Source organism: Eucyclogobius newberryi, unplaced genomic scaffold (assembly GCF_026437365.1).
Source record: "Eucyclogobius newberryi isolate DKJ021-1_F unplaced genomic scaffold, fEucNew1.0.hap1 SCAF_15, whole genome shotgun sequence".
Classification (NCBI taxonomy): Eukaryota; Metazoa; Chordata; class Actinopteri; order Gobiiformes; family Gobiidae; genus Eucyclogobius; species Eucyclogobius newberryi.
Genome location: NW_027315779.1, coordinates 10,960,802 through 10,986,378, shown reverse-complemented (window position 1 = coordinate 10,986,378; position 25,577 = coordinate 10,960,802). Strand labels below are relative to the sequence as shown.

General features: G+C 46.5%; 1 protein-coding gene across 2 annotated transcripts; it reads right to left on the bottom strand.

Annotated features, from left to right (window-relative positions):
• Positions 1 to 5,799: 5,799 nt before the first annotated feature.
• On the bottom strand, positions 5,800 to 24,040 carry LOC140360682 (stromal interaction molecule 1-like). 2 transcript variants are annotated; one of them, XM_072446009.1, is made up of 13 exons: positions 23,920 to 24,040; positions 17,621 to 17,751; positions 17,356 to 17,470; positions 15,767 to 15,878; positions 15,160 to 15,275; positions 13,546 to 13,720; positions 10,463 to 10,640; positions 9,330 to 9,497; positions 8,708 to 8,808; positions 8,206 to 8,441; positions 8,046 to 8,129; positions 7,568 to 7,613; positions 5,800 to 6,302 (listed from the first exon to the last, which is right to left on the bottom strand). In XM_072446009.1, exons 1-13 carry the CDS (start codon positions 24,038 to 24,040, stop codon positions 5,912 to 5,914), a joined length of 1,974 nt encoding a protein of 657 aa, XP_072302110.1. In that variant the 3' UTR covers positions 5,800 to 5,911. The 2 variants fall into 2 exon arrangements, with proteins under 2 accessions (XP_072302110.1, XP_072302111.1); XM_072446010.1 differs by having other exon boundaries at positions 6,027 to 6,302; positions 7,476 to 7,613; positions 23,920 to 24,038.
• Positions 24,041 to 25,577: the final 1,537 nt, after the last annotated feature.

Genomic DNA, 25,577 nt, shown 5'->3' with positions numbered 1-25,577 from the left:
TGTGATGCGACACAGACCAGAGTGACGTAATTATAATACCGTAATTATACTGACACAATCGTACTGACGCCCTCAGTCTGTGTCATTACTTTACTTTGATGTAGAACTGCTGCTGTGGCGCGGATGAACAGCGTGTTTCTCTTTAAATCAAACAGAAAACACTGGAGCTTTGGGGAGATTCAGTGACATCTGGCGCCCTCTAGAGGATTAATAACTGCGATATGAAAGTCTTTAGTGGTGTCGGTACAGACGCGGTACGGACGCGGTACAGACGCGGTACGGACGCGGAGAGTAGATATAGTTTGTAATATTGTGTTGGACTAAACTCACAAGTGGCAAACAAAAAGGCAAATGAAAAAACTCAAGAATGAACAGTGACAACAATAAATGTCATAGTTTACAACAAAATAAAATATATACAGGTAAAATACTTGTGTCTGAACCTACAATGTGTGTTTATGTCGTAGATCATGGTTTATGTTCAGAATTTTGAGCTGGAGGCGGGAAAATGAAGTGAATTGAAAGTGACTGTGAGCTTGTCTCCAGCAGGGGGCAGCACTGCAACACAGAATATATTTAAACTGGTTTATTCTATCAAACGCTTTTGCACCTAAAACAATACATATAAATGAGTGAAAACAATAATGATGAATAATTATTTATTTGCATGTTAAAATCCCCGAAATATAAATAACAACATTGTTATTATTATATCTACAAATGTGTTATATTTAAATAAAGGTAACAAACTATTGCCAAAACTTCATATTTATTTTTTGCATTTAAACTATTTCCTTAAACTAACCTTAAAAGACAGGTAAAATTTAGAAATACAAATGTGTGGCAATAAAACTAGAACACTGTTCCCTCCCGGATGGTGCGGTGTTTTCCAAACAACAAGCCATGGATTAACCGTGAACTGAAGGCTCTGCTGAAGGAGAAGAAGAGAGCCTTCAGGTCAGGGAACAAGGAGGAGTTGAGGACTGTGCAGAAGGAGCTGAGGAGGAAGATCAGGCAGGCTGAGGCCGGCTACAAGAGGAGGATGGAGGAGCAGCTGCAGCAGAAGAACATTCAGGGAGTGTGGAGAAGCCTGAAAACCATCTCGGGCTTGAAAATCCCCCCTGCCCAGACAGAGGGGGATCTACAGTGGGTGAATGATTTAAATGCTCACTTCTTGAGGTTTGATCGGTCACCCGCCCCTCCCCCTGCACAGCTGCATGTTCCCTCTTCCACAGCTGGACAATGCCCTGCATCCGATCCTCTTCATTTCTGCGCCCCGGACCATCAGCTCCCCACTTCGCCTGGATTCACCCATCCCCCCAGCACACAGTCCCCCTGCCAACCACTGACTGTCTCAGCAGCACAGGTCAACAGCTTCAGGCCGGTGGCTCTCACGTCCCACCTGATGAAGACACTGGAGCGGCTGGTCCTGGACCACCTCCGCTCCACCGTGAGCTCAGCTCATGCTGCACCGCTCTCTCTCTCACCTGGAAAAGCCTGGCAGCTCTGTGAGGATCCTGTTCTTCGATCTCTCCAGCGCCTTCAACACCATCCAGCCGCTGCTCCTGAGGGACAAGCTGGAGACTGCTGGAGTGGAGTATGACCTGGCAGAGTGGATCCTGGACTACCTCACAGACCGACCCCAGTTTGTGAGAGCACGGGACTGTGTGTCTGACACTCGGACCTGCAGTGTGGGGGTGCTCCAGGGCACTGTCCTCGCGCCCTTTCTCTTCACCCTCTACACTGCAGACTTCAGACATAACACGGACAGCTGTGTCCTGCAGAAGTTCTCTGATGACTCTGCCATCATCGGACTCATCACAGACGATGACGCGGAGTACAGAGGACTGGCGCAGGACTTTGTGGACTGGTGTCAGCGGAACCACCTCCTCATCAACGCGGGAAAGACCAAGGAGATGGTGGTGGACTTCCGCACACTCTGTTGCCCCCTCACCAGTGAACATCCAGGGACGGACTCTGAGAGAGAGAGTCCACTGAGAAAGTGGACTCATACAAGTACCTGGGTGTTCATCTGAACCACAAACTGGACTAGACTCATAACACAGAAGAGCCAGAGTCGGCTCTACCTCCTGAGGAGACTCAGGTCTTTTGGAGTGACAGGGCCACTCCTGAAGACCTTCTACGACTCTGTGGTGGCATCAGCTCCTGTAGGTGTGGCCTGCAGGAGCAGCAGCATCACAGAGAGGGAGAGGAAGAAGCTGGACAAAGTCATCAAGAAGTCCAGCTCCGTCCTGGGCTGTGCTCTGGACTCGGTGCAGGAAGTGGGGGACAGGAGGGTCCTGGCTAAACTCACATCTATGCTGGACCTTGAGTGTCGCCCCCTGCAGGACACTCTGTCCGCTCTGGAGAGCAGCTTCAGTGAGAGACTGATCCACCTTCGCTGTGTGAAGGAGACGTTTCACAGGTCTTTCCTTCTGCTGCTGTCAAAGACTTTATAACAAACACTGTTAGTCCTACTGTGTAATTACTGTTGTGATTCATGTGCAATACTGTGCAATTCATGTGCAATTACTGGCGTGATCACATGCAATGGTATTTATTTATTTCTATCTTTATTATCTTTATTATTTTTTCCCCTCCATCCCTTGTTGGGAAATGGGAGGTTTTGTCTATAGGAGTTTGTGTTTATAGGAGATCTTCTATGGAGAGTGTTTTTCAAACTTCCTATAAGTGATCTGTTCTTTTCTTCTGTATCTACCTCTGTATCTACCTGCGTTGCATCAATGAAATTTCCCCATGTGTGACAATAAAGGATTATCTTATCTTATCTTAAAAGCAGTTATAGTAGAAATATAAAGTACATTAGCTTCAAATTATAAATCAGATATTATCACGGTCAGACGTGTGGTTGAAAAACAAACAAATGCAACTTACAAATAAATAGCAATTTATTAATATTTTTTAACATATTTTTTATACTTATTTGAAATATGACTAGATAAAGTTATCAACACCAACACACCAAAAGTCAAATGGAAAGAGTGAAAACAGCTGAACAAAGTTCACTTTTAGAGGGTGATTCTGGGCACTACATTTTCCATGATGCTTTGCAAGCTTCAAAATGAAAAACAATGACCTTTAACAATCAATTTAGAAAACTAGCTTGAATTCAATAAAAAGAGTGGGTCACAATAAAATGTAGATAAAACAAACTGACTGCACTCTTAAACCGGGACCGAACTGGGACAGAACCGGGACTGAAATGGGACAGAACCGGGACAGAACCGGGACTATAAGTGCCATTGGTAATGTTGTGGTTTCAGTCCTGTTCTAGTTCTGTTTTCACCAAATTTAGCACTTAATGAAGTACTTACTAAACCCTGTTTTAGAGCAGTTTTTTGTCTTGGTTTTGTCTTATTTTATTCCATGTTTTAGTCCTGGTTCAGCCCCTTTATAGTCCTGGTTTAGCCCCTTTATAGTCCTGGTTTAGCCCCTCTATAGTCCTGGTTCAGCCCCTTTATAGTCCTGGTTCAGCCCCTTTATAGTCCTGGTTCAGCCCCTTAATAGTCCTGGTTCAGCCCCTTTATAGTCCTGGTTTAGCCCCTTTATAGTCCTGGTTTAGCCCCTTTATAGTCCTGGTTCAGCCCCTCTATAGTCCTGGTTTAGCCCCTCTATATTCCTTGTTCAGCCCCTCTATAGTCCTTGTTCAGCCCCTCTATAGTCCTGGTTTAGCCCCTTTATAGTCCTGGTTTAGCCCCTCTATAGTCCTGGTTTAGCCCCTCTATAGTCCTGGTTCAGCCCCTTTATAGTCCTGGTTTAGCCCCTTTATAGTCCTGGTTCAGCCCCTTTATAGTCCTGGTTTAGCCCCTTTATAGTCCTGGTTTAGCCCCTCTATAGTCCTGGTTCAGCCCCTCTATATTCCTTTCTCAGCCCCTCTATAGTCCTTGTTCAGCCCCTCTATAGTCCTGGTTTAGCCCCTTTATAGTCCTGGTTTAGCCCCTTTATAGTCCTGGTTCAGCCCCTCTATAGTCCTGGTTTAGCCCCTCTATATTCCTTGTTCAGCCCCTCTATAGTCCTTGTTCAGCCCCTTTATAGTCCTGGTTTAGCCCCTCTATAGTCCTGGTTTAGCCCCTCTATAGTCCTGGTTTAGCCCCTCTATAGTCCTGGTTCAGCCCCTCTATAGTCCTGGTTCAGCCCCTTTATAGTCCTGGTTTAGCCCCTCTATAGTCCTGGTTCAGCCTCTTTATAGTCCTGGTTTAGCCCCTTTATAGTCCTGGTTCAGCCCCTTTATAGTCCTGGTTCAGCCCCTTTATAGTCCTGGTTTAGCCCCTTTATAGTCCTGGTTCAGCCCCTTTATAGTCCTGGTTTAGCCCCTTTATAGTCCTGGTTTAGCCCCTTTATAGTCCTGGTTTAGGCCCTCTATAGTCCTGGTTCAGCCCCTTTATAGTCCTGGTTTAGCCCCTCTATAGTCCTAGTTTAGCCCCTCTATAGTCCTGGTTCAGCCCTTCTATAGTCCTGGTTTAGCCCCTTTATAGTCCTGGTTCAGCCCCTTTATAGTCCTGGTTCAGCCTCTTTATAGTCCTGGTTTAGCCCCTCTATAGTCCTGGTTTAGCCCCTCTATAGTCCTGCTTCAGCCCCTCTATAGTCCTGGTTTAGCCCCTTTATAGTCCTGGTTCAGCCCATTTATAGTCCTGGTTTAGCCCCTTTATAGTCCTGGTTTAGCCCCTTTATAGTCCTGGTTCAGCCTATTTATAGTCCTGGTTTAGCCCCTTTATAGTCCTGGTTTAGCCCCTCTATAGTCCTGGTTCAGCCCCTTTATAGTCCTGGTTCAACCTCTTTATAGTCCTGGTTTAGCCCCTCTATAGTCCTGGTTTAGCCCCTTTATAGTCCTGGTTCAGCCTCTTTATAGTCCTGGTTTAGCCCCTCTATAGTCCTGGTTTAGCCCCTCTATAGTCCTGCTTCAGCCCCTCTATAGTCCTGGTTCAGCCCCTTTATAGTCCTGGTTCAGCCCCTTTATAGTCCTGGTTTAGCCCCTTTATAGTCCTGGTTTAGCCCCTTTATAGTCCTGGTTCAGCCCCTTTATAGTCCTGGTTTAGCCCCTTTATAGTCCTGGTTCAGCCCCTTTATAGTCCTGGTTCAGCCCCTTTATAGTCCTGGTTTAGCCCCTTTATAGTCCTGCTTTAGCCCCTTTATAGTCCTGGTTCAGCCCCTCTATAGTCCTGGTTCAGCCCCTTTATAGTCCTGGTTCAGCCCCTTTATAGTCCTGGTTTAGCCCCTTTATAGTCCTGGTTTAGCCCCTTTATAGTCCTGGTTCAGCCCCTTTATAGTCCTGGTTCAGCCTCTTTATAGTCCTGGTTTAGCCCCTCTATAGTCCTGCTTCAGCCTCTTTATAGTCCTGCTTCAGCCCCTCTATAGTCCTGGTTTAGCCCCTTTATAGTCCTGGTTCAGCCCCTTTATAGTCCTGGTTTAGCCCCTTTATAGTCCTGGTTCAGCCTCTTTATAGTCCTGGTTTAGCCCCTCTATAGTCCTGGTTTAGCCCCTCTATAGTCCTGCTTCAGCCCCTCTATAGTCCTGGTTTAGCCCCTTTATAGTCCTGGTTTAGCCCCTTTATAGTCCTGGTTTAGCCCCTTTATAGTCCTGGTTCAGCCCCTCTATAGTCCTGGTTTAGCCCCTCTATAGTCCTGGTTTAGCCCCTCTATAGTCCTGCTTCAGCCCCTCTATAGTCCTGCTTCAGCCCCTCTATAGTCCTGGTTTAGCCCCTTTATAGTCCTGGTTCAGCCCCTTTATAGTCCTGGTTCAGCCCCTTTATAGTCCTGGTTTAGCCCCTTTATAGTCCTGCTTTAGCCCCTTTATAGTCCTGGTTCAGCCCCTTTATAGTCCTGGTTCAGCCCCTTTATAGTCCTGGTTTAGCCCCTTTATAGTCCTGCTTTAGCCCCTTTATAATCCTGCTTCAGTCCGGTTTCCGTCCCTGTCTCCTCCTGAACAGCCTGTTTAAAGCGCTCCGCCGGGTCGCTGTGCTTCCCTCTTGTTCGTCCGCCGTCGCCCCGCTGCTGCTGCTGCTGTTGTTGTCGTCCTCTGCGAGGCACTTCCTGTTTCCTGTCCGAAGCCCCGTCCCTGTCTCCGCAGCGACGTACAGCGAGCGCATGGAGGTGGACGAGGGCATGGCGTTGGCGGCGTTGGTCCTGAGCTCTCCCAAACTGCTGCTCTTCTCCAAAGTGCCGCTGCCAGGAAAGGGGAGGGGGCTGACGGACAGTGGGAGGAGCCTGGAGCTGTAGGGGCTCCGTGAGTCGCTGAGAGAGAACGGGAGGGCGGAGTCAGAGTCTGAGCGGTTCATGATGTCTCTGAAATGAAGACAGAAAAAGTTAAACGCAAAGAAAATTGACCTTGAGGCGCGTTCACACTTTAGCTCCTGGTTTAGGCCAAGTTTGAGTTTTTATGTAGATTTGGTCTCGTTATTGTCCGGATTTAGTCCTGGTTCAGTTTAGGATTAGTTCAGAATTTAGTCCCAGTTCAAGCTAATTTGCAAGTGAGAATGCACAAGATTGAAACCAGCCTTAAACAGTGTCGCTCCAGTCCTGGTCTAGTCCTTGTCTAGTCCTGGTCTAGTCCTGGTCTAGTCCTGGTCTAGTCCTGGTCTAGTCCTGGTCCCAGTTCTGGTGGTGCGGATGCAAATGTGAGTGATCTTGAACACCATGCTGGTTTAACTCATGTTTAGTTCACACAAGTTCAAAGCCCCGCCCACATCGGGAGACTAATCTCATGGTGAAAGTTTCTGGAAGTTTCCGCCGTGACCGACCGCTACTCGACTCTGATGTGGAACGCCTCATAACCCAGCGTGCCACTTCCGCCCGGACCCGCCCGGACCCGCCCGGTCCCGCCCGGTCCCCGCCCGGACCCCGAGCTGTGACTCTCTAAGGTTTGGTATAAACTCGGGCTGAAGTCGCCTAAAGACCCGGTCGATGATCAGTCGACTAAACGCCTAAAAGCCGACAGCTCTAATAAACACAATGCAGTACTTCAGAAGTACTTCAGAAGTACTTCAGAAGTACTTCAGAAGTACCGCCCCGCAGACCACCGCGGTCAGAGGGAAAGGCGGCTCTTTGTGTGACTGGACAATATGGTTTTCTTTTCATAAACAGTCCAGTTTCTCCCCGTGAAACATTAGAAATGGATGAATCTCCGATCAGTGCCTTAGTTTGTCGTTAGCACGTTTTAGCACTCGCTGTTAGCAATAGCGGCAGCAGCTAGCATGCATCGTCAGTGCGTTCGTGTTCACAGCGGTGGCGGCGACAGGACGTGAAGCTACCCACGGCTGCCGGATCTGGGTCTCTGAGCGGCCACAGCGCCCCCTCGAGGCCCGGGGTGGACACAAGAGTAACAGCGCAGCAGCACGGCAGAAACCCCAGCCTCGGCGGGACAGGAAGTGACGTCAGAGGAAGTGAGGTCGATGGACGGGTGGGACGCAGAAGAGGAGAGAGCGGACGCAGCGGGCAGGGGGATGAAGTCCAGTTGACCGATCGAACGGCTGCGATTCTGGCGGCCGCTGGGGGGGCGGGACTTGGAGGGCGATGGCGTCACCTGACCATTGCCCTTCTGCTCTACCAACCTGAAGGGGTCTCCTGTCCTTGGGCGCAGGGGCATCAGGCTCTGGGCTGCAACAGGACACGGAAACAAGTCAGTTTATGTACGTAACGTTTGACATGGCGTATGAACAGTTCAAATCGCACGTCAACCTCCACTGTCGGGCGTTTCCTTGTCAAAAACGCTATCAAATGTGAGGTTCAGGTTCATGCTAATTCTGGTGCTAATTGCAAATGCTAATCTACGCAAAGCTCTTCGACACGTGGCATTTGTATCGAGGTGTTCAGTTTCAGCCCTGCTTTTTCAGAGTTTGTGTTGTTTGGAGGCTAACGCTAACTCTCCCATTGAAAATTAATTGGCGCAAATGTCGCTAACTGTACCAGCCGTTAGCGCTTGGAATTGCGCTTCCAATTGAAAGGCCTTTTTAGAGTGGCAGCTATTCATTTTTGTGTGCACAAAACTATAATTGGAAAGTATAAACAGGTTAAAAGGATGCGACTGACCGGACTGCTTCCATGCCGACTGGTCTGGCACGTTGCCGAGAGGCCACAGGTCGCTGACTCTGCGATCCATCTGCCACGCCGCGTCTGCATCACAACACACCGGTAAAGCTTTAACGTGTCTCTAAATATACGCCCGTGCTCCGAGTGACGAAAGCCTCACATTTGAGCGTCCCCGGCGACAGAATGTCCTCGTCCATGTCGTCCAGGTCGTCGGAAAAGAGCAGGTGAGTCGGCGACGGCGGCTGAAGGCCCAGAAAAGACGGGTCGAGGTTCAGCGACGCCGCCAGGGACCCCAGACCCGGGTTGTGGACCAGACAGAAGCCGGTCAGGACCTCGAGCTGCTGCCAGCGGTGCAGCTTCTCCCGGAGCGCCGCCGTCACGTCCGAGAGTGCCTGTCTGTGGGAACATCCATGTCTCACTGCTGAGCTTGTGTTAGCGCTCCATCTATTGGCAGCAGAGGGAATTACCACGGAAGCTAGCTTGTTGTGATGAAGGTGATTTGAGTCGGAAATGCTCAGAACGAGTCTGTGATGATTTGTAGGGTTAAAAACAGGAAACTTGGCATGTGTTTTTAACTGGTCTAAACTCGAGACAAGAGCAATCGAAGAAGTATGATATTGCCAATTTTTAGTGTCCCCTTGTGTCTGAAGTGTGGTACTGACTTTGCAGACAGGATTTTGTGGTCGACGTCGTCCAGTGAAGAACTGTGAGCCACGTGGAACGTCCCAAACAGAGAACTGCGCTTCTTCTTTATCCTCTCAGCCTGAAACAGACGGAGAACTGGGACTAAACCAGGGCTCAATGACACCAAGGGGGTTAGCCCTGGTTTAGCCCTGGTTTAGCCCTGGTTTAGCCCTGGTTTAGCCCTGGTTTAGCCCTGGTTTAGCCCTGGTTTAGACCTGGTTTAGACCTGGTTTAGACCTGGTTTAGACCTGGTTTAGACCTGGTTTAGCCCTGGTTTAGCTCTGGTTCAGCACAGGTCCAGTCCCTGTCCGGTCCCGGTCCAGTCCAGTCCTGGTCCAGTCCTGCTCTCTGTCTAGTCCCGGTCCAGTCCTGGTCTCGGTCCAGTCCTGGTCTCGGTCCTGTCCGGTCCAGTCCCGGTCCCGGTCCAGTCCCGGTCCAGTCCCGGTCTTGGTCCAGTCCCGGTCCAGGTCCAGTCCCGGTCCAGTCCCGGTCCAGGTCTTGGTCCAGTCCCGGTCCAGTCCCGGTCCAGGTCTTGGTCCAGTCCCGGTCCAGTCCCGGTCCAGGTCTTGGTCCAGTCCCGGTCCAGGTCCCGGTCCTCACCCCTTCTCTGGCCTGCAGCAGTTGCTTCTCGGCGCTCTGTTTCTTCATGTTGTAATACTGGACCTCGATCTCGTGCGTGAGCTGGAGCCACTTCTGAAGCGGCTCTGGAGGCAACCAATCAGAGCGCAACTCCAGCTCTCGCTCCGCCTTCTTCAGCGCCGTGCGCATCTGTACGGCAACAGCACGGGGACAAACCAGGACAAACAGAAACAAAGGCACTTCATTTCAGAACGATTTACTGGAATAATGTACATTTAAAATAATCTGTTGAATTTGGATATTTAGGCCCGAGCGCCACAAGCTAAGGCCACGCCCGCTTCCAAACTCCTCCACCCGTGCACACGGAAAATTGAACATTATCATTGTGCAAAAGGACGATGTCTCCCTCTTGCGGCTATATTTGTCTTTTAATAATCTTAAAGTTTTCTGGAGGTGTTTCTCTCTAAACATGTTTTAAAACAAAGGCAGCAACATTATGAAATCAAAATAGATATGAAATAATTTAAGATTTTCTTCAATAATACAATAATAAAATAATTCATTATAATATTAAGTAAATATTATTATTCTATTAGTCTCCAGTCACAGTATTTTAACTTGGATTTGGTTTATAATGTATTTGTAAAGTTTCAGTGTAAAATAAAAAAATCAAGATTTCTTGATTATTAAGATTAAGATTTCTTTAAAATTTGCTCTGAGCAAAAGTGATATTTTTCGAAGAATAAACTCTAAAATAGTCAAACTTTGATATAACAACATTTAAAGGACACATATTAGGCCAAATAGCTCGTCTTCTCTTCACACAGTTTTAACTTCCTAGATCTGTGACAACAGAAGTGGCGATCTGGAGAGCTCCTGTTTTAGAAATCATCAGACTCGTGTTTACGTTAGCATGTCGGGGCAAGCTAGCTTTTCTGTATTCCCCATGGTAATTCCCTCTCCTGCCAGTAGATGGAGCGCTAACACAAATCCTGATGAGGGAACGCCTGACTGAGAGAAGGTCATGAGTGTTTTTATGTCATGGATTATTTAAATTTAAGGACAATAACGATACAGATCATGCAGAATATGATATTATATGATAATATGTCCTTTAAAGTGCTGTGTTGCTGTGGCAGAGTGGTTAGCCTGACCTGCTGTAGCTCCTCCTCCACATACTTCTGTCGGTTGGTCTCGTTGCCCGTCTGCTCCCTCAGCTCGCTCAGGCGGTGGGCTTCCTGTTTGGCCGACTCGATCTCGCTCTTCAGCCGCTGCTCCACCTGGACCTTCTCCACCTGAACGCTCCGCTGCTCCTCCTGCGCCTTCTGCAGCCTGGAGACAGGGCAGGGTCAGCGGGGCGGGCACGGGGGCGGGGCAAGGGGTGCGGTTATTGTGAGGGGAAACGCTTAGATTTAAAAAGTATTCACGTTGATCAACAGCGATGGCCTCCGTTCACGTTGCTTAAGAGATAATGTTGCTAGCTTTATGATACTCGTCTTTCATGAGCGTTGAACCGTGATGTAAATAATAATAATAATATGTTTTTTAATGTTTTATAAAGACAAATATGTGATTTATATTGTACTCGTCTGGAGATGTTTAGAGACGTTTCAGTAGTTTGCCTTCAGAGGTCAAAGTTCACGTCATTGTCCCTGAAACTGGTCCAGATCCAGATGTTGGAGCTGGTCAGGACCTTCACTGGAGGATTCTGGGGCATGTTTTGTGTTGCCGGGGGAAACATGAGGAAACCCACCCCGACACAGAGAGGTCTGAACCCGTGACCTTCTCGCCGCGGGGCCCGGGACGCCTCATCTGCCCTGGGACGCCGTCATCACTAAAACACTCGCTTTCCAGATGCTTTATGTATGTGTGTGTGTGTGTGTGTGTGTGTGTGCGCATGTTCCATCCCAGAATGCATCTCTTCGTGACAGTGTGAGTCCGAGTGAAATCAGATCAGACAATTCAGACCGGCCCCGAATCCAGCTCAGGAATGTTCTATTTCAGGAGCCGCAGCTGCTCCACAATACGACAATACGACAAGGCACAATACGAAAAGGCACAATACGACAAGGCACAATACGACAAGGCACAATACGAAAAGGCACAATACGACAAGGCACAATACGACAAGGCACAATACGACAAGGCACAATACGACAAGGCACAATATGACAAGGCACAATACGAAAAGGCACAATACGACAAGGCACAATACGACAAGGCACAATACGACAAGGCACAATATGACAAGGCACAATACGACAAGGCACAATATGACAAGGCACAATACGAAAAGGCACAATACGACAAGGCACAATACGACAAGGCACAATACGAAAAGGCACAATACGACAAGGCACAATACGACAAGGCACAATACGACAAGGCACAATATGACAAGGCACAATACGAAAAGGCACAATACGACAAGGCACAATACGAAAAGGCACAATACGACAAGGCACAATACGACAAGGCACAATACGACAAGGCACAATACGAAAAGGCACAATACGACAAGGCACAATACGACAAGGCACAATACGACAAGGCACAATACGACAAGGCACAATACGACAAGGCACAATACGACAAGGCACAATACGACAAGGCACAATACGACAAGGCACAATACGCACAGTAGGGATTGTAAAACACGGCGGCGCTCGGTGGCCAAACACGTGAACTGCAGGGTTTGTTTTTACTCCTAAAACAGCTTCTGTTTCGCTCCTCGTCAGTGAAGTCCTGACCACAGTCGTTGTGGAAACAGGACCAGGAATTCAGGTCAATTTAAGCCAGGCTAGGACCTCGCGGCTCGTTAAACGCAGCTATAATCACATTTAAAATAAAATATAAACTAAGAAAAGGGTTAAGAACACAGTGAATAAAGAACAGTGAGGGATTTTTGTCTTGCCCCTGCTGGGGCCCCCTGGTGGGGCCCCCTAGTGGGGCCTCGCTGGTGGCCTCGGACCGGCCCCGCAATGACGGTGGCAAAATGTACGACATGTTCCCGAAGACTCCAGCCACTACGTTTGAACCGTGAAGGTAAGACACGCTCAGCAGGTTTCTTTAGTGGGTTTGCAGAGACGCTGTAGCAGCGCTGCCAAGCGGCGTGCTCGGAGCGACGTGCTTGCTCAGAGCGACCTGCTCGCTCGGAGCGACCTGACCTGCTCGCTCGGAGCGACCTGACCTGCTCGCTCGGAGCGACCTGCTCGCTCGGAGCGACCCGACCTGCTCGCTCGGAGCGACCCGACCTGCTCGCTCGGAGCGACCCGACCTGCTCGCTCGGAGCGACCTGCTCGCTCGGAGCGACCTGCTCGCTCGGAGCGACCTGCTCGCTCGGAGCGACCTGCTCAGAGCGACCTGCTCAGAGCGCCCTGCTCAGAGCGATGTGCAGCCGAGCGACGCGCTCAAAGGCAGCTCCTTATATGGTCACAGACTTCAGCTCTGCCCCGTCTCGCTCGGGCCGCGCTCATACCTCCAAAACGAGAGCCAGTCCAGACAGGAACACAAGAAACATGTCTCAGCTCGAGCCTGAAGTCTCCACGTTCAGGCTTTTGTGTGGCCTCTGCTCCCTGGTCCCTGGTCTCTGGTCCCTAGTCTCTGGTCCCTAGTCCCTAGTCTCTGGTCCCTAGTCTCTGGTCCCTAGTCTCTGGTCCCTAGTCTCTGGTCCCTAGTCTCTGGTCCCTGGTCTCTGGTCCCTGGTCTCTGGTCCCTGGTCTCTGGTCCCTGGTCTCTCTGGTCCCTGGTCTCTCTGGTCCCTGGTCTCTGTGCAGCATACCTGGTTCCTTCTGGAATAAAAATATTACGCTCCAATCTTTAACTTTTACATTTACTTCTGAATTAAAAATATTTTTTTCCAAAACTTTTCCGGGGCCGGTTAGAAATTTGATTTTAATTTAATGTATGTATGTGTTCCATGTATGAAATGTAAAAACCAAGTCCCCGTCCTGTCTCTGGAGTGGCGTCCTCAGGCCTGCATGGTCTTACTTGTCCTGCATGGTCTTACTTGCCCTGCATGGTCTTACTTGCCCTGCATGGTCTTACTTGCCCTGCATGGTCTTACTTGCCCTGCATGGTCTTACTTGCCCTGCATGGTCTTACTTGTCCTGCATGGTCTTACTTGCCCTGCATGGTCTTACTTGTCCTGCATGGTCTTACTTGTCCTGCATGGTCTTACTTGTCCTGCATGGTCTTACTTGCCCTGCATGGTCTTACTTGTCCTGCATGGTCTTACTTGTCCTGCAGGTCCAGGAGGCTCTGCTCGGCCTTCTGAAGTCCCTCCAGGTCTTTGGTGAGTTGACTCATGTCGTCCCGGGACTTCCTGGTCTGAGCGTAAGCGAACCAGCAACCGACCAGCGCCAGGACCACGGACAGGATCAGCACCAGGTCTTTCCAGCGGGTGTCATAACCTGCAGAGACCAACAGGATCAAAGACTAAACCAGGACTAAACCAGGACTGAACCAGGACTGAACCAGGACTAAACCAGGACTAAACCAGGACTGAACCAGGCCTGAACCAGGACTGAACCAGGACTAAACCAGGACTGAACCAGGACTAAACAAGGTCTAAATCAGGACTAAACCAGGACTAAGGACTAAACCAGAACTAAACCAGGACTGAACCAGGACTAAACCAGGACTGAACCAGGACTAAACCAGAACTAAACCAGGACTGAACCAGGACTAAACCAGGACTGAACCAGGACTAAACCAGGACTAAACCAGGACTGAACCAGGACTAAACAAGGTCTAAATCAGGACTAAACCAGGACTAAGGACTAAACCAGAACTAAACCAGGACTGAACCAGGACTAAACCAGGACTGAACCAGGACTAAACCAGAACTAAACCAGGACTGAACCAGGACTAAACAAGGTCTAAATCAGGACTAAACCAGGACTAAGGACTAAACCAGAACTAAACCAGGACTGAACCAGGACTAAACCAGGACTGAACCAGGACTAAACCAGAACTAAACCAGGACTGAACCAGGACTAAACCAGGACTGAACCAGGACTAAACCAGGACTAAACCAGGAATGAACCAGGACTAAACAAGGTCTAAATCAGGACTAAACCAGGACTAAGGACTAAACCAGAACTAAACCAGGACTGAACCAGGACTGAACCAGGACTGAACCAGGACTGAACCAGGACTAAACCAGGACTAAACCAGGACTGAACCAGGTCTAAATCAGGACTAAACCAGGACTAAGGACTAAACCAGGACTAAGGACTAAACCAGGACTAAACCAGGACTGAACCAGGCCTGAACCAGGACTGAACCAGGACTGAACCAGGTCTAAATCAGGACTAAACCAGGACTAAACCAGGACTGAACCAGGACTAAACAAGGTCTAAATCAGGACTAAACCAGGACTAAGGACTAAACCAGGACTAAACCAGGACTGAACCAGGTCTAAATCAGGACTAAACCAGGACTAAACCAGGACTGAACCAGGACTAAACAAGGTCTAAATCAGGACTAAACCAGGACTAAGGACTAAACCAGGACTAAACCAGGACTGAACCAGGCCTGAACCAGGACTGAACCAGGACTAAACCAGGACTGAACCAGGACTGAACCAGGACTAAACAAGGTCTAAATCAGGACTAAACCAGGACTAAGGACTAAACCAGAACTAAACCAGGACTGAACCAGGACTAAACCAGGACTGAACCAGGACTAAACCAGGACTAAACCAGGACTAAACCAGGTCGAAAAATAAGGTCGAAAAATAAGGTCGAAAAATAAGGAACAAACCAGGACTAAACCAGGACTAAACCAAGAGTTTACTTCTTGTTCAGACTAAGTGTGTAGAAAGGTGTCTGAAGACTTGACCTCTGACCTGGGGGAGGTCCAAACAGAACCGTGTCCAGAGCTTTGAGCTGGAGCTTCTGGGCGTGGCTTCGATCAGAGATCTTCAGCAAAGAACCGGTCAGAGTGGAGTTCTTTACTGCCAACCTGAAGAGAACAGAGGAAAGTGAGAAAAGACTCACATGGCCCTGAGGACGAACACACAGTCAACAACAATGAAGACAACAACAACAACAACAACAATGAAGATAACAACAAATAAACAAACAAACAAACAGACAAACTGTAACAGCAGAAAACAAGGAATCATAAAAGAAATGGAGATGACAGGAGCAGGCAGGAGCATGACAGGAGCAGACAGGAGCATGACAGGAGCAGACAGGAGCCAACAGGAGCCGACAGGAGCATGACAGGAGCATGATAGGAGCAGACAGGAGCAGAGAGGAGCAGGCAGGAGCAGACAGGAGCCGACAGGAGCATGACAGGAGCATGACAGGAGCAGACAGGAGTCGAAAGGAGCATGACAGGAGCAGAGAGGAGCAGAGAGGAGCAGACAGGAGCAGACAGGAGCATGACAGGATCAGAGAGGAGCAGACAGGAGTATGACAGGAGCAGAGAGGAGCAGACAGGAGCTGTACCTGGGCAGGGCGGAGCCGTTGAGCTGCAGAATCCTAAAAGACTCTGAATATTGAGGAAGCTCCAAACTGAGACACAACCACTGCTCGACCTGCACCAGCGACCAGTTATAAACTGAAAGACACGAGAGCAGGACCAGGTGTGAACCAGGTCTGAACCAGGACTAAACCAGGTGTGAACCAGGTGTGAACCAGGACTAAACCAGATGTGAACCAGTATTAAACCAGGTCTGAACCAGGTGTAAACCAGGACTAAACCAGATGTGAACCAGTATTAAACCAGGTCTGAACCAGGTGTAAACCAGGACTAAACCAGATGTGAACCAGGATTAAACCAGGTCTGAACCAGGTGTAAACCAGGACTAAACCAGATGTGAACCAGGATTAAACCAGGTCTGAACCAGGTCCGAACCAGGTCTCAACCAGGTCTGAACCGTGTGAACCAGGTGTGAACCAGGACTAAACCAGATCTGAACAAGTTCTGAACCAGGTGTGGACCGGGTGTGAACCAGGTCTGAACCAGGTCTGAACCAGGTCTGAACCAGGTCTGAACCAAGTCTGAACCAGGACTAAACCAGGTCTGAACCAGGTCTGAACCAGGTCTGAACCAGGTCTGAACCAGGTCTGAACCAGGTCTGAACCAAGTCTGAACCAGGACTAAACCAGGTCTGAACCAGGACTAAACCAGGTCTAAACCAGGACTAAACCAGGACTGAACCAGGTCTGAACTAGGACTAAACCAGGACTAAACCAGGACTAAACCAGGACTGAACAAGGACTAAACCAGGACTGAACCAAGTCTGAACCAGGACTAAACCAGGTCTGAACCAGGACTAAACCAGGACTAAACCAGGACTAAACCAGGACTAAACCAGGACTGAACCAGGACTAAACCAGGACTAAACCAGGACTGAACCAGGACTAAACCAGGTCTGAACCAGGACTAAACCAGGTCTAAACCCGGGTTATATATTATGTTTAAATGCTAGTTATAATTTCTGCACATTTATTTTAGACCAGATCTAATCCCGAGTCTTCGTTTTTCATCACAGATAAAGATCAGTCTTTCCTTTTTTGTGTCGTACAAAAATACAAAAATAAAACTAATTATGGCCTTAAATAAACGCAGACGAGTTTGTATTAATAACATGAAGTTTATTTAGACTGGACCAGAATCAGGACCAGGACCAGGACCAGGACCAGGACCAGGACCAGGACCAGGACCAGGACTAGGACCAGGACTAGAACCAGACCAGGACCAGGACTAGAACAAGACTAAACCAGGACCAGGACCAGGACCAGACCAGGACTAGAACAAGACTAAATCAGGACCAGGACCAGGACCAGACCAGACCAGGACCAGGTCTAGACCAGGACCAGACCAGGACTAAACCAAGACTAAACCAGGACCAGGACCAAACCAGGACTAAACCAGGACTAGGACCAGACCAGGACTAGGACCAGGTGTGGACCAGGTGTAGACCAGGTCTAAACCAGGACTAAACCAGGACTAAACCAGGACTAAACCAGGACTAAACCAGGACTAAACCAGGTCTAAACCAGGTCTAAACCAGGTGTAGACCAGGACTCACCCTCAGAGTGTTTCCAGGTTCTCCACATGTCTTCGATGCTGATGTGGAGGTCGACGCGGTGGAAGTTTCGCTGTTTGGTTTTTGAGTCCGAAAACTTCATGTCCTCGCGCAAAAACTGGACACAAAAAGAGGAACGGGAGCCATCTTTAGAACGGGACACAGGCGCGGCTGGTCACAGGTCGTGCTAGACCGTTATCGTGACGTCCAGAACATAAACAATGACGTCTTATGTAAAAGCACGTAGTGATGAACGGGTGAATCTGACCCCGTCCGTCTCTTTGCTGTCCACGTTTCCGTCGGCATCGTCGTCCATCATGTTGTGGATGGAGCAAATCGCCTCGAAGCTCAGTCTGGAGTTTTCGTCGTGGCACAGAGGGGCGTCGACCAGGCACAGGTCTGAACACAGCGACACATCGACACATTTACACATCGACAGAAGCAGGAAAACGTAGATCTGACGCGTTTATAGAACAAGAGGAAGACAAAGTACGGTAAATTATAAAATAAGCCTTTTGCGAACCACTCTGAGGGAACCCTCGTCTGTGGAGCGACATCTTCGGCCGACATTGGGTGTTACAAATTCACAAAGTATGGATAAATATATAGATACATTTGGTAAAGTAATAGATAACATAGAGGAGAGAGATGACCACTGTGGATATGGAACAGAAAAAAAACTTTGGAGATTTAATGCTCGTCGACTCAATGACCCACAATTTGTCAAAAATGATGACAAACGACATTGAGACGTTTGTAGAACGACAAAGGTGAAGTGTCTCCGCCCATTCGCTAAGGCCGCTTTGAGGGGCAGAGTTATTGCTGTCGCCTCGGCCAAAAAGAAACAAGGGAAGAGAAAATTAAATGATTTACAGAACAAACTAAAGCTGCTGAAAAGTAAACGTGCTGAAAACAAGGATCAATCAATGCTGCAGGTAATTAAAAAGAGGTGAGATGAATGACCTGACCTCACAGGAAATAATTAAAAGGTATTTATCAAACGAAGATGTGATAAAATCAACTTTCTGTATTATTAAAATTTGACAGATTAGTTTGTCTTTTTTTACATAATTTTCCTTGTCTTAACCAAAGTGTGAACAATCTGAAAGAAATCAGATTACGCACGTCAGATGGAACTGTTTACATGACATTTCAATAACATGAGAACTTCAGAAATCAGATCATGATCAGATTTTTATAGATATTTATGAAAACATTCATCCACTTTATTTAGACTTTATTTACAGAGCACATTTTATAAATAAGACTGTTCCCAAAGTGCAGAACACAGACGATTTAAGAAAATAAAACACTCATCGTCTAAACCAGGACTAAACCAGGACTAAACCAAGACTAAACTAGGACTAAACCAAGACTAAACCAAGGTCTAAACTAGGACCAAACCTGGTCTAAACCAAGACTAAACCAGGTCTAAACCAAGACTAAACCAGGTCTAAACCAAGACTAAACCAGGACTAAACCTGGTCTGACTAAACCAGGACACAAGCCTCGAAATAACGGGCCGGACACGGTCAATGACCGGCGCAAAAATCAGTTTTGACCGACTCCAAAATCAAGGCTCCGGACACAATGACGACGCACTTTTTTCGCCGTAATATACATTTTTAATAGGCAAAAACAGCGCGGTGAACATGCCCAAAGCGATTCCTCTGCACAAACTCGGGCGCGCTGTACTACAGACCACGATTATTGCTGTAGTTATACAGCGGAGGAAGGCAGCGCTCGGAGCGCATGTGCGCGGGCATTTCCATCGCTTAAGTTTCGTTTTGACAGACATGCCACTTCGCAGTCTTCTCGCTTCTCATTGGCCGAGCGGTGTCCGTGATCTAATGTCGATGAAAGCGGGCATCTGATTGGCCGCTGCGTTCGGTTGCGTTCGGTTGTACTCGGAAATGCCCGCTCTAATTTTGCGCCACAAGTGATATCGAGGTTGGCGGGCGTCAATCTCCTCAGTTCGCAATTCAGTCTTTTTAAAGTTGTTTGCAACAAAAGCTGTAATTTTGCACATTAGGGACAATGTCAATGTGGAAGTATCCAAGGGCCCCAAGGGCCCCGCCCCCTTTGGAGTTGTTAGCATCGGGGCAATGTATATATGTTAGTAGTTTATTTTGTAGGCTGTGATTTTATATATTCCACAAGATCTCCTTATGTCAAATGCTGTAAACAGTATTTATTTTGTATCTAAGAAACATGATTATATTAAATTAAACAGTATTAAAGATCATGATCTCTGGTTTATAGGAATTCCATATTTGTGCTCTTCATATCAAATAACAGATAAAAGTACTTTAAATTGTTTTACATGCTAATAACCAGGTTTAAAACAACACATTTATCTTGTTCTTATGACGCCGCGATGCCGCGCGCGCTTGTGGGCCCCTGAAATTGCTGGGGGGCCCCTAACTTTTTTAGGTAGGGGGCCCCCTGGTCCCAAACTTTGAAAATCTATTTCTCAGCCTGTAAATGATAAAGAGACATGTTAATAAAAGTTAATTTTTCGTTTATTATGTTATTCTGTTTTCCTTTCCTTGTGACCGATTCAGAATTAGCCATGACAGGTACCAAATGATCGGTACCTGTCATGTTGACAGGGACGTAAAAATAATTATTTCAAGGCTTGGACTAGCAGTAAAGATTTAAAGGTGCACTATGTAACTTCTCTAGTGAAAGATCCGCCCCCTACTCGTCTCCATGGAGACCTCGTCACGTTGCCTGGAATGTTTTGCAATACGGCATTAAACCAATCTTGCATTTACTAAATTACTGGTGAGTTTATGGCGCAAAAATACCTTGAAGAACCTCTCCACAGATCTGACCTGTAACACCCGCTCATCTCCATGGAGACAGAGAATAGAGGTTTAATGCCGTACTGTGTAACATTCCACTTAAAGCCCCTCTAAACGCTTCCTTTAGGGCTGCAACAATTAACCACAATGACTTTGACTATTCGACAAACATTGTAGTTGTGTTTTTGATCTTTTTCTGGACCAAACAGACAATAAACACGTTCTTTTAAAACAAAGAGATAAAAAAAGTGTCAAAAAAAGGTCTATTTTAGCGTTCGCCAGGTCAAACTATCATCGAGTCGTACAGCAGTTTGATGCAGCTTTAGTTTATATAAATGCTTTCAAACGGTACAAGCGTCTCACACGACCTGAAGACGAGACCCAGACGCCGTGGGACGGATCCGAGCTGTCATGACGGGACGCAAACCCGACGCCTTCTGGCTGTGAGCAGACGTTATGGAGTTGATCCATTATCCAGACTATCGGGACGTAAACAACAGTCCTGAGATGTTTGGAGGCAGAAAGAAGTGCGTTTTATGTCACGTTAACTTCGGCTGCAACGCGACCAATCGTCAAACCTCAAACATGAATTGTGTTTCCATAATTACCAGGACTAAATGTGCCGTGTTTTCAAACCAGGCAGAAGCATTATTGTATAAGAAATACATTTTTAAACTGAACTTCAGCAGTTTGACGTTCACATTAGAAACAATTCAAACATGTTTTCGCGTGGTGAAGCATTTAGAATCTCTTCCACAGTTTAGCAGCTTTTACACAAAAAAAATACCGGGTGTTTCCATGGTTATGAATAAACTGCAGTCCGTGTGTCTGATCGCGACTATTCAAATTGCGATAGACCTTGACGCTCTGATCAAAAGTACAAGTCACGATTTTTCCGACCAATTGTTGAATCCGTTGAGTTTCTTCTCACTTTTTTCAGAATTACGCTTTTTTAAGCTTTATTTTTTCCTGTGAAGTTGTGGTTTCACGCAAACTAACTTAACATGGCAAAATGTAACGTGAAAGTAGTTTCTCTGTTGTTGCTAGAGCTAAACTAGCTTGTTGGCTAACGGCAGGGGGAGATAAAGGACACTCCAACTGCCGCGCAACAATGAATTCCCTCAACAAACAAACATTGGCGATAAATGCAGTGTTGTTTATCTGGTTTTCTACACATTTTTACTTGATTTTCTTACGATTGCAGGTACAAGGTTTTGACTGAATGGAGGGATTTTATGTTATTGTTTTTCTCGTTCGGGATGACACTCTTATCCGTTTGTCGTTTCAGTTTGACTTTGGTTTATTCCTGTCGCTCAGCTGCTCGCGCTAAGCTCTTCCTCCTCTGCGAGCGTCGAACGAAGCCATCGGCAATTAGCGCCACCGCCACAGCTGAGTCCGCCGATCGATGCAGAACCAGCGCTCTCGTTTACCGCCTCCGTCGTGTCCTTGAGCAAGACGCTGCGCCACCTTTGGCTGCACTGTTGGCGGTCGAATGAGTCGTAGGAGTCAATCTGAAAACTATCAACGATAATAGTATTGAACGTACTTTAAACCACAGAGGACAAATGTTCTCTGTACACCCTTTTCTAAATGTAAAATAAAATAATTTAAAAAACTTGCTGCAGTAAAGAAATAGCAGAATTAAACTGTTGTACTTCTTTAGAATCTATATTTATACATATATTATACCTGTGCTAATCGCCAATGCTAATCATGCCTGAGCTAATAACCAATGCTAATCATACCTGTGCTAATCGCCAATGCAAATCATACCTGTGCTAATTGCCAATGCTAATCATGCCGGAGCTAATAACCAAATGCTAATCATTTAGATTTAGATAGCAGATTTGTTTCACATTTGTTGACATTAGCGACCAGAACCAAAATGGCCACCGATGGCACTGGTCGCGCGTCTGTCAGAAACGATTCCGATTCCAGCTGTTCTTTACCGAATGATACGTGGATGCAGTAATGAAATGACAGTGAATCCGTGTTTGATTTTGTCTTAAAGTTTTGCATCGGTTCATTTTTGACGACCAAAACGTCATAAAAAGTCGCGTATTTGAATAAAGCAGTCGACTATAACAAATAGTGTTGTCGTAGTTTGAGCCGAGACAGTTGTTGACCTGGTTTACGGCTCGTGTCTCCGTCCTCACTGGGATTATCCTCATGGTTTCACTCTGGCCTGACGCTGGAGGATTCAATCTGGTAAATTTAGACACAGGAGATAAAAGAGCAGAAATAACAGCTCATTTCCTGTGACACCATCAGTGACAGGAAGTTGTGGTTTGGAGCCAACGACTGCTTCAGTTTCATTCCCCCGACGACGCACGACAAACGCCATGAACCAGGGCTAAAAACAGGGCCAAACCGGGTCTAAAAACAGGGCCAAACCAGGGCTAAAAACAGGGCCAAACCAGGGCTAAAACAGGGCCATACCAGGTCTAAAAACAAGGCCAAACCAGGGGTAAAAACAGGGCTAAACCGGGTCTAAAAACAAGGCCAAACCAGGGCTAAAAACAGGGCCAAACCGGGTTTAGAAACAGGGCCAAACCAGGGTTAGAAACAAGGCCAACCCAGGGCTAAAAACAGGGCCAAACCAGGTCTAAAAACAGGGCCAAACCAGGTCTAAAAACAGGACCAAACCAGGGCAAAAAACAGGTCAAAACCAGGTCTAAAAACAGGGCGAAACCATAGGTGGAGGTAATTCCACAGCTGTTACCTAGCAACCAGACTCTAAACAGGCTGCGAAATAGACGGGGGCCCGGGGCCCGCAAGCAGTTGAATCTCCGGCGGGCCCGCGGTTTGAAATAGGAGGGGGCCCGCCGTGCCCCTCCTCGACAAAAAAACAAGATTTAACTAGTAATTTGGCCATATTCAGGGAATTTTCATCGCTTAAGTTTCGTTTTGACAGACATGCTTCTCATTGGCCGAGCGGTCTCCGTGATGTAATATCGATGAAAGCGGGCATCTGATTGGCCGCTGCGTTCGTGTTGCGTTCACGTGTCCTTGGAAATGCCCGGTCTAATTTTCGGGGCAATGTATATATGTTAGTAGTTTATTTTGTAGGACGAGATTTCATATATTCCACAAGATCTCCTTGTGTCAAATGCTGTAAACAGTATTTATTTTGTATCTAAGAAATATTATATTGAATTAAACAGTTTTAAAGATCATGATCTCTGGTTTATATGATTCAGTATTTGTGCTCTTCATATCAAATAACAGATAAAAGTACTTTAAATTGTTTTACATGCTAACAACCAGGTTTAAAACAACACATTTATCTTGTTCTTATGACGCCGCGATGCTGCGCGCGCTTGTGGGCCCCTGAAATTGGTTGGGGGCCCCTAACTTAAAAGTTGGGGGCCCCCCAGGCCCCTAACTTTGAAAATCTATTTTTCTCAGCCTGGTAAACAAGAGCTAAACTCCACATAAATGACACAGTTCTGATCTGACACAATAACACCATAAAACACCTTTATTTAGCCCAGCGATGGATTAAACTGTGTCGCACACTGATGACATCAGAGGGATTCAGCTCCACTTCCACGTCATTTTACACTCTTATTTTTCTAAATGTCTTCACAAACTGTGACTTAACGGACGTAAAACTGTGATACATATTTATCACAGGTTCTATAACACCAAAACCTGAAGCTTCACTTTAAACACAGAAATCTGGATCCGACAGAACGAGACAGAATGAGATCGAGGCTTCGGGATCTCTGTGACTCTGATGCGCCGAACCGTTTTTTACCTGGACATCGGTTGCCGTTGGAAACCTGGGGTTGATGCTCGACAGGGGTGTGGTCTGCGCCGTCCAATCGGCTTTGAGCACAGACTGCGAGCGCACTCAGCACCAGCCACAGCATCGGCATCTCTGAAACAAACACACTCTTTAGTCCTGGTTTACGGTCGCTTTTAGTCCTGGTTTACGATCGCTTTTAGTCCTGGTTTACAGTCGCTTTAACACCTAAAGAAGTTAAATAAGTTACGTATTTAGTTGATTTGGGCCGGTTTTAGATGCGATTTAGTCCTGGTTTAGTTCAGCATTATAAATCTTAAAAAATCTATAAATTCTTAAGAGATAAATGTGGCCTGAAATGTGACGACAGAATTAAGATGAAGAGTTCGAATTTACGACCAGAGCCAAGGCCCCAAACACATCGTCCAAATGCACCAATCACACGAAGGTCATGAGGTCATCCAGCTGCTTCTGTTCCCACAAAAGCAGCCAAAAACATGAACCCAACCCAAGCCTGAGAGAAGGACTAAACCAGTACTAAAACAGGACTAAACCAGATCTAAAACTGTTCAAAATCAGGTATAAAAACAGGACTAAACCCAGTCTAAAACTGTTCCAAATCAGGTATAAAAACAGGACCAAACCAGATCTAAAACTGTTCAAAATCACTGTTCAAAATCAGGTATAAAAACAGGACTAAACCCAGGTATAAAAATAGGACTAAACCCAGACCTAAAACTGTTCAAAATCAGGTATAAAAACAGGACCAAACCAGATCTAAAACTGTTCAAAATCAGGTATAAAAACAGGACTAAACCCAGGTATAAAAATAGGACTAAACCCAGATTTAAAACTGTTCAAAATCTGGTATAAAAACAAGACTAAACCAGATCTAAAACTGTTCAAAATCAGGTATAAAAACAGGACTAAACCAGATCTAAAACTGTTCAGAATGAGGTATAAAAACAGGACTAAACCAGATCTAAAACTGTTCAAAATCAGGTATAAAAACAGGACTAAACCAGATCTAAAACTGTTCAAAATCAGGTATAAAAACAGGACTAAACCAGATCTAAAACTGTTCAAAATCAGGTATAGAAACAGGACTAAACCAGATCTAAAACTGTTCAAAATCAGGTATAAAAACAGGACTAAACCCAGGTATAAAAATAGGACTAAACCCAGATTTAAAACTGTTCAAAATCTGGTATAAAACAAGACTAAACCAGATCTAAAACTGTTCAAAATCAGGTATAAAAACAGGACTAAACCAGATCTAAAACTGTTCAGAATGAGGTATAAAAACAGGACTAAACCAGATCTAAAACTGTTCAAAATCAGGTATAAAAACAGGACTAAACCAGATCTAAAACTGTTCAAAATCAGGTATAAAAACAGGACTAAACCAGATCTAAAACTGTTCAAAATCAGGTATAAAAACAGGACTAAACCAGTACTAAAACTGTTATAAATCAGGTCTGAAAACAGGACTACACTAGATCTAAAACTGCTCTAAATCAGGTATAAAAACAGGACTAAACCAGTAGTAAAACTGTTCAAAATCAGGTATAAAAACAGGACCAAACCAGATCTAAAACTGTTCAAAATCAGGTATAAAAACAGGACTAAACCCAGGTATAAAAACAGGACTAAACCCAGATCTAAAACTG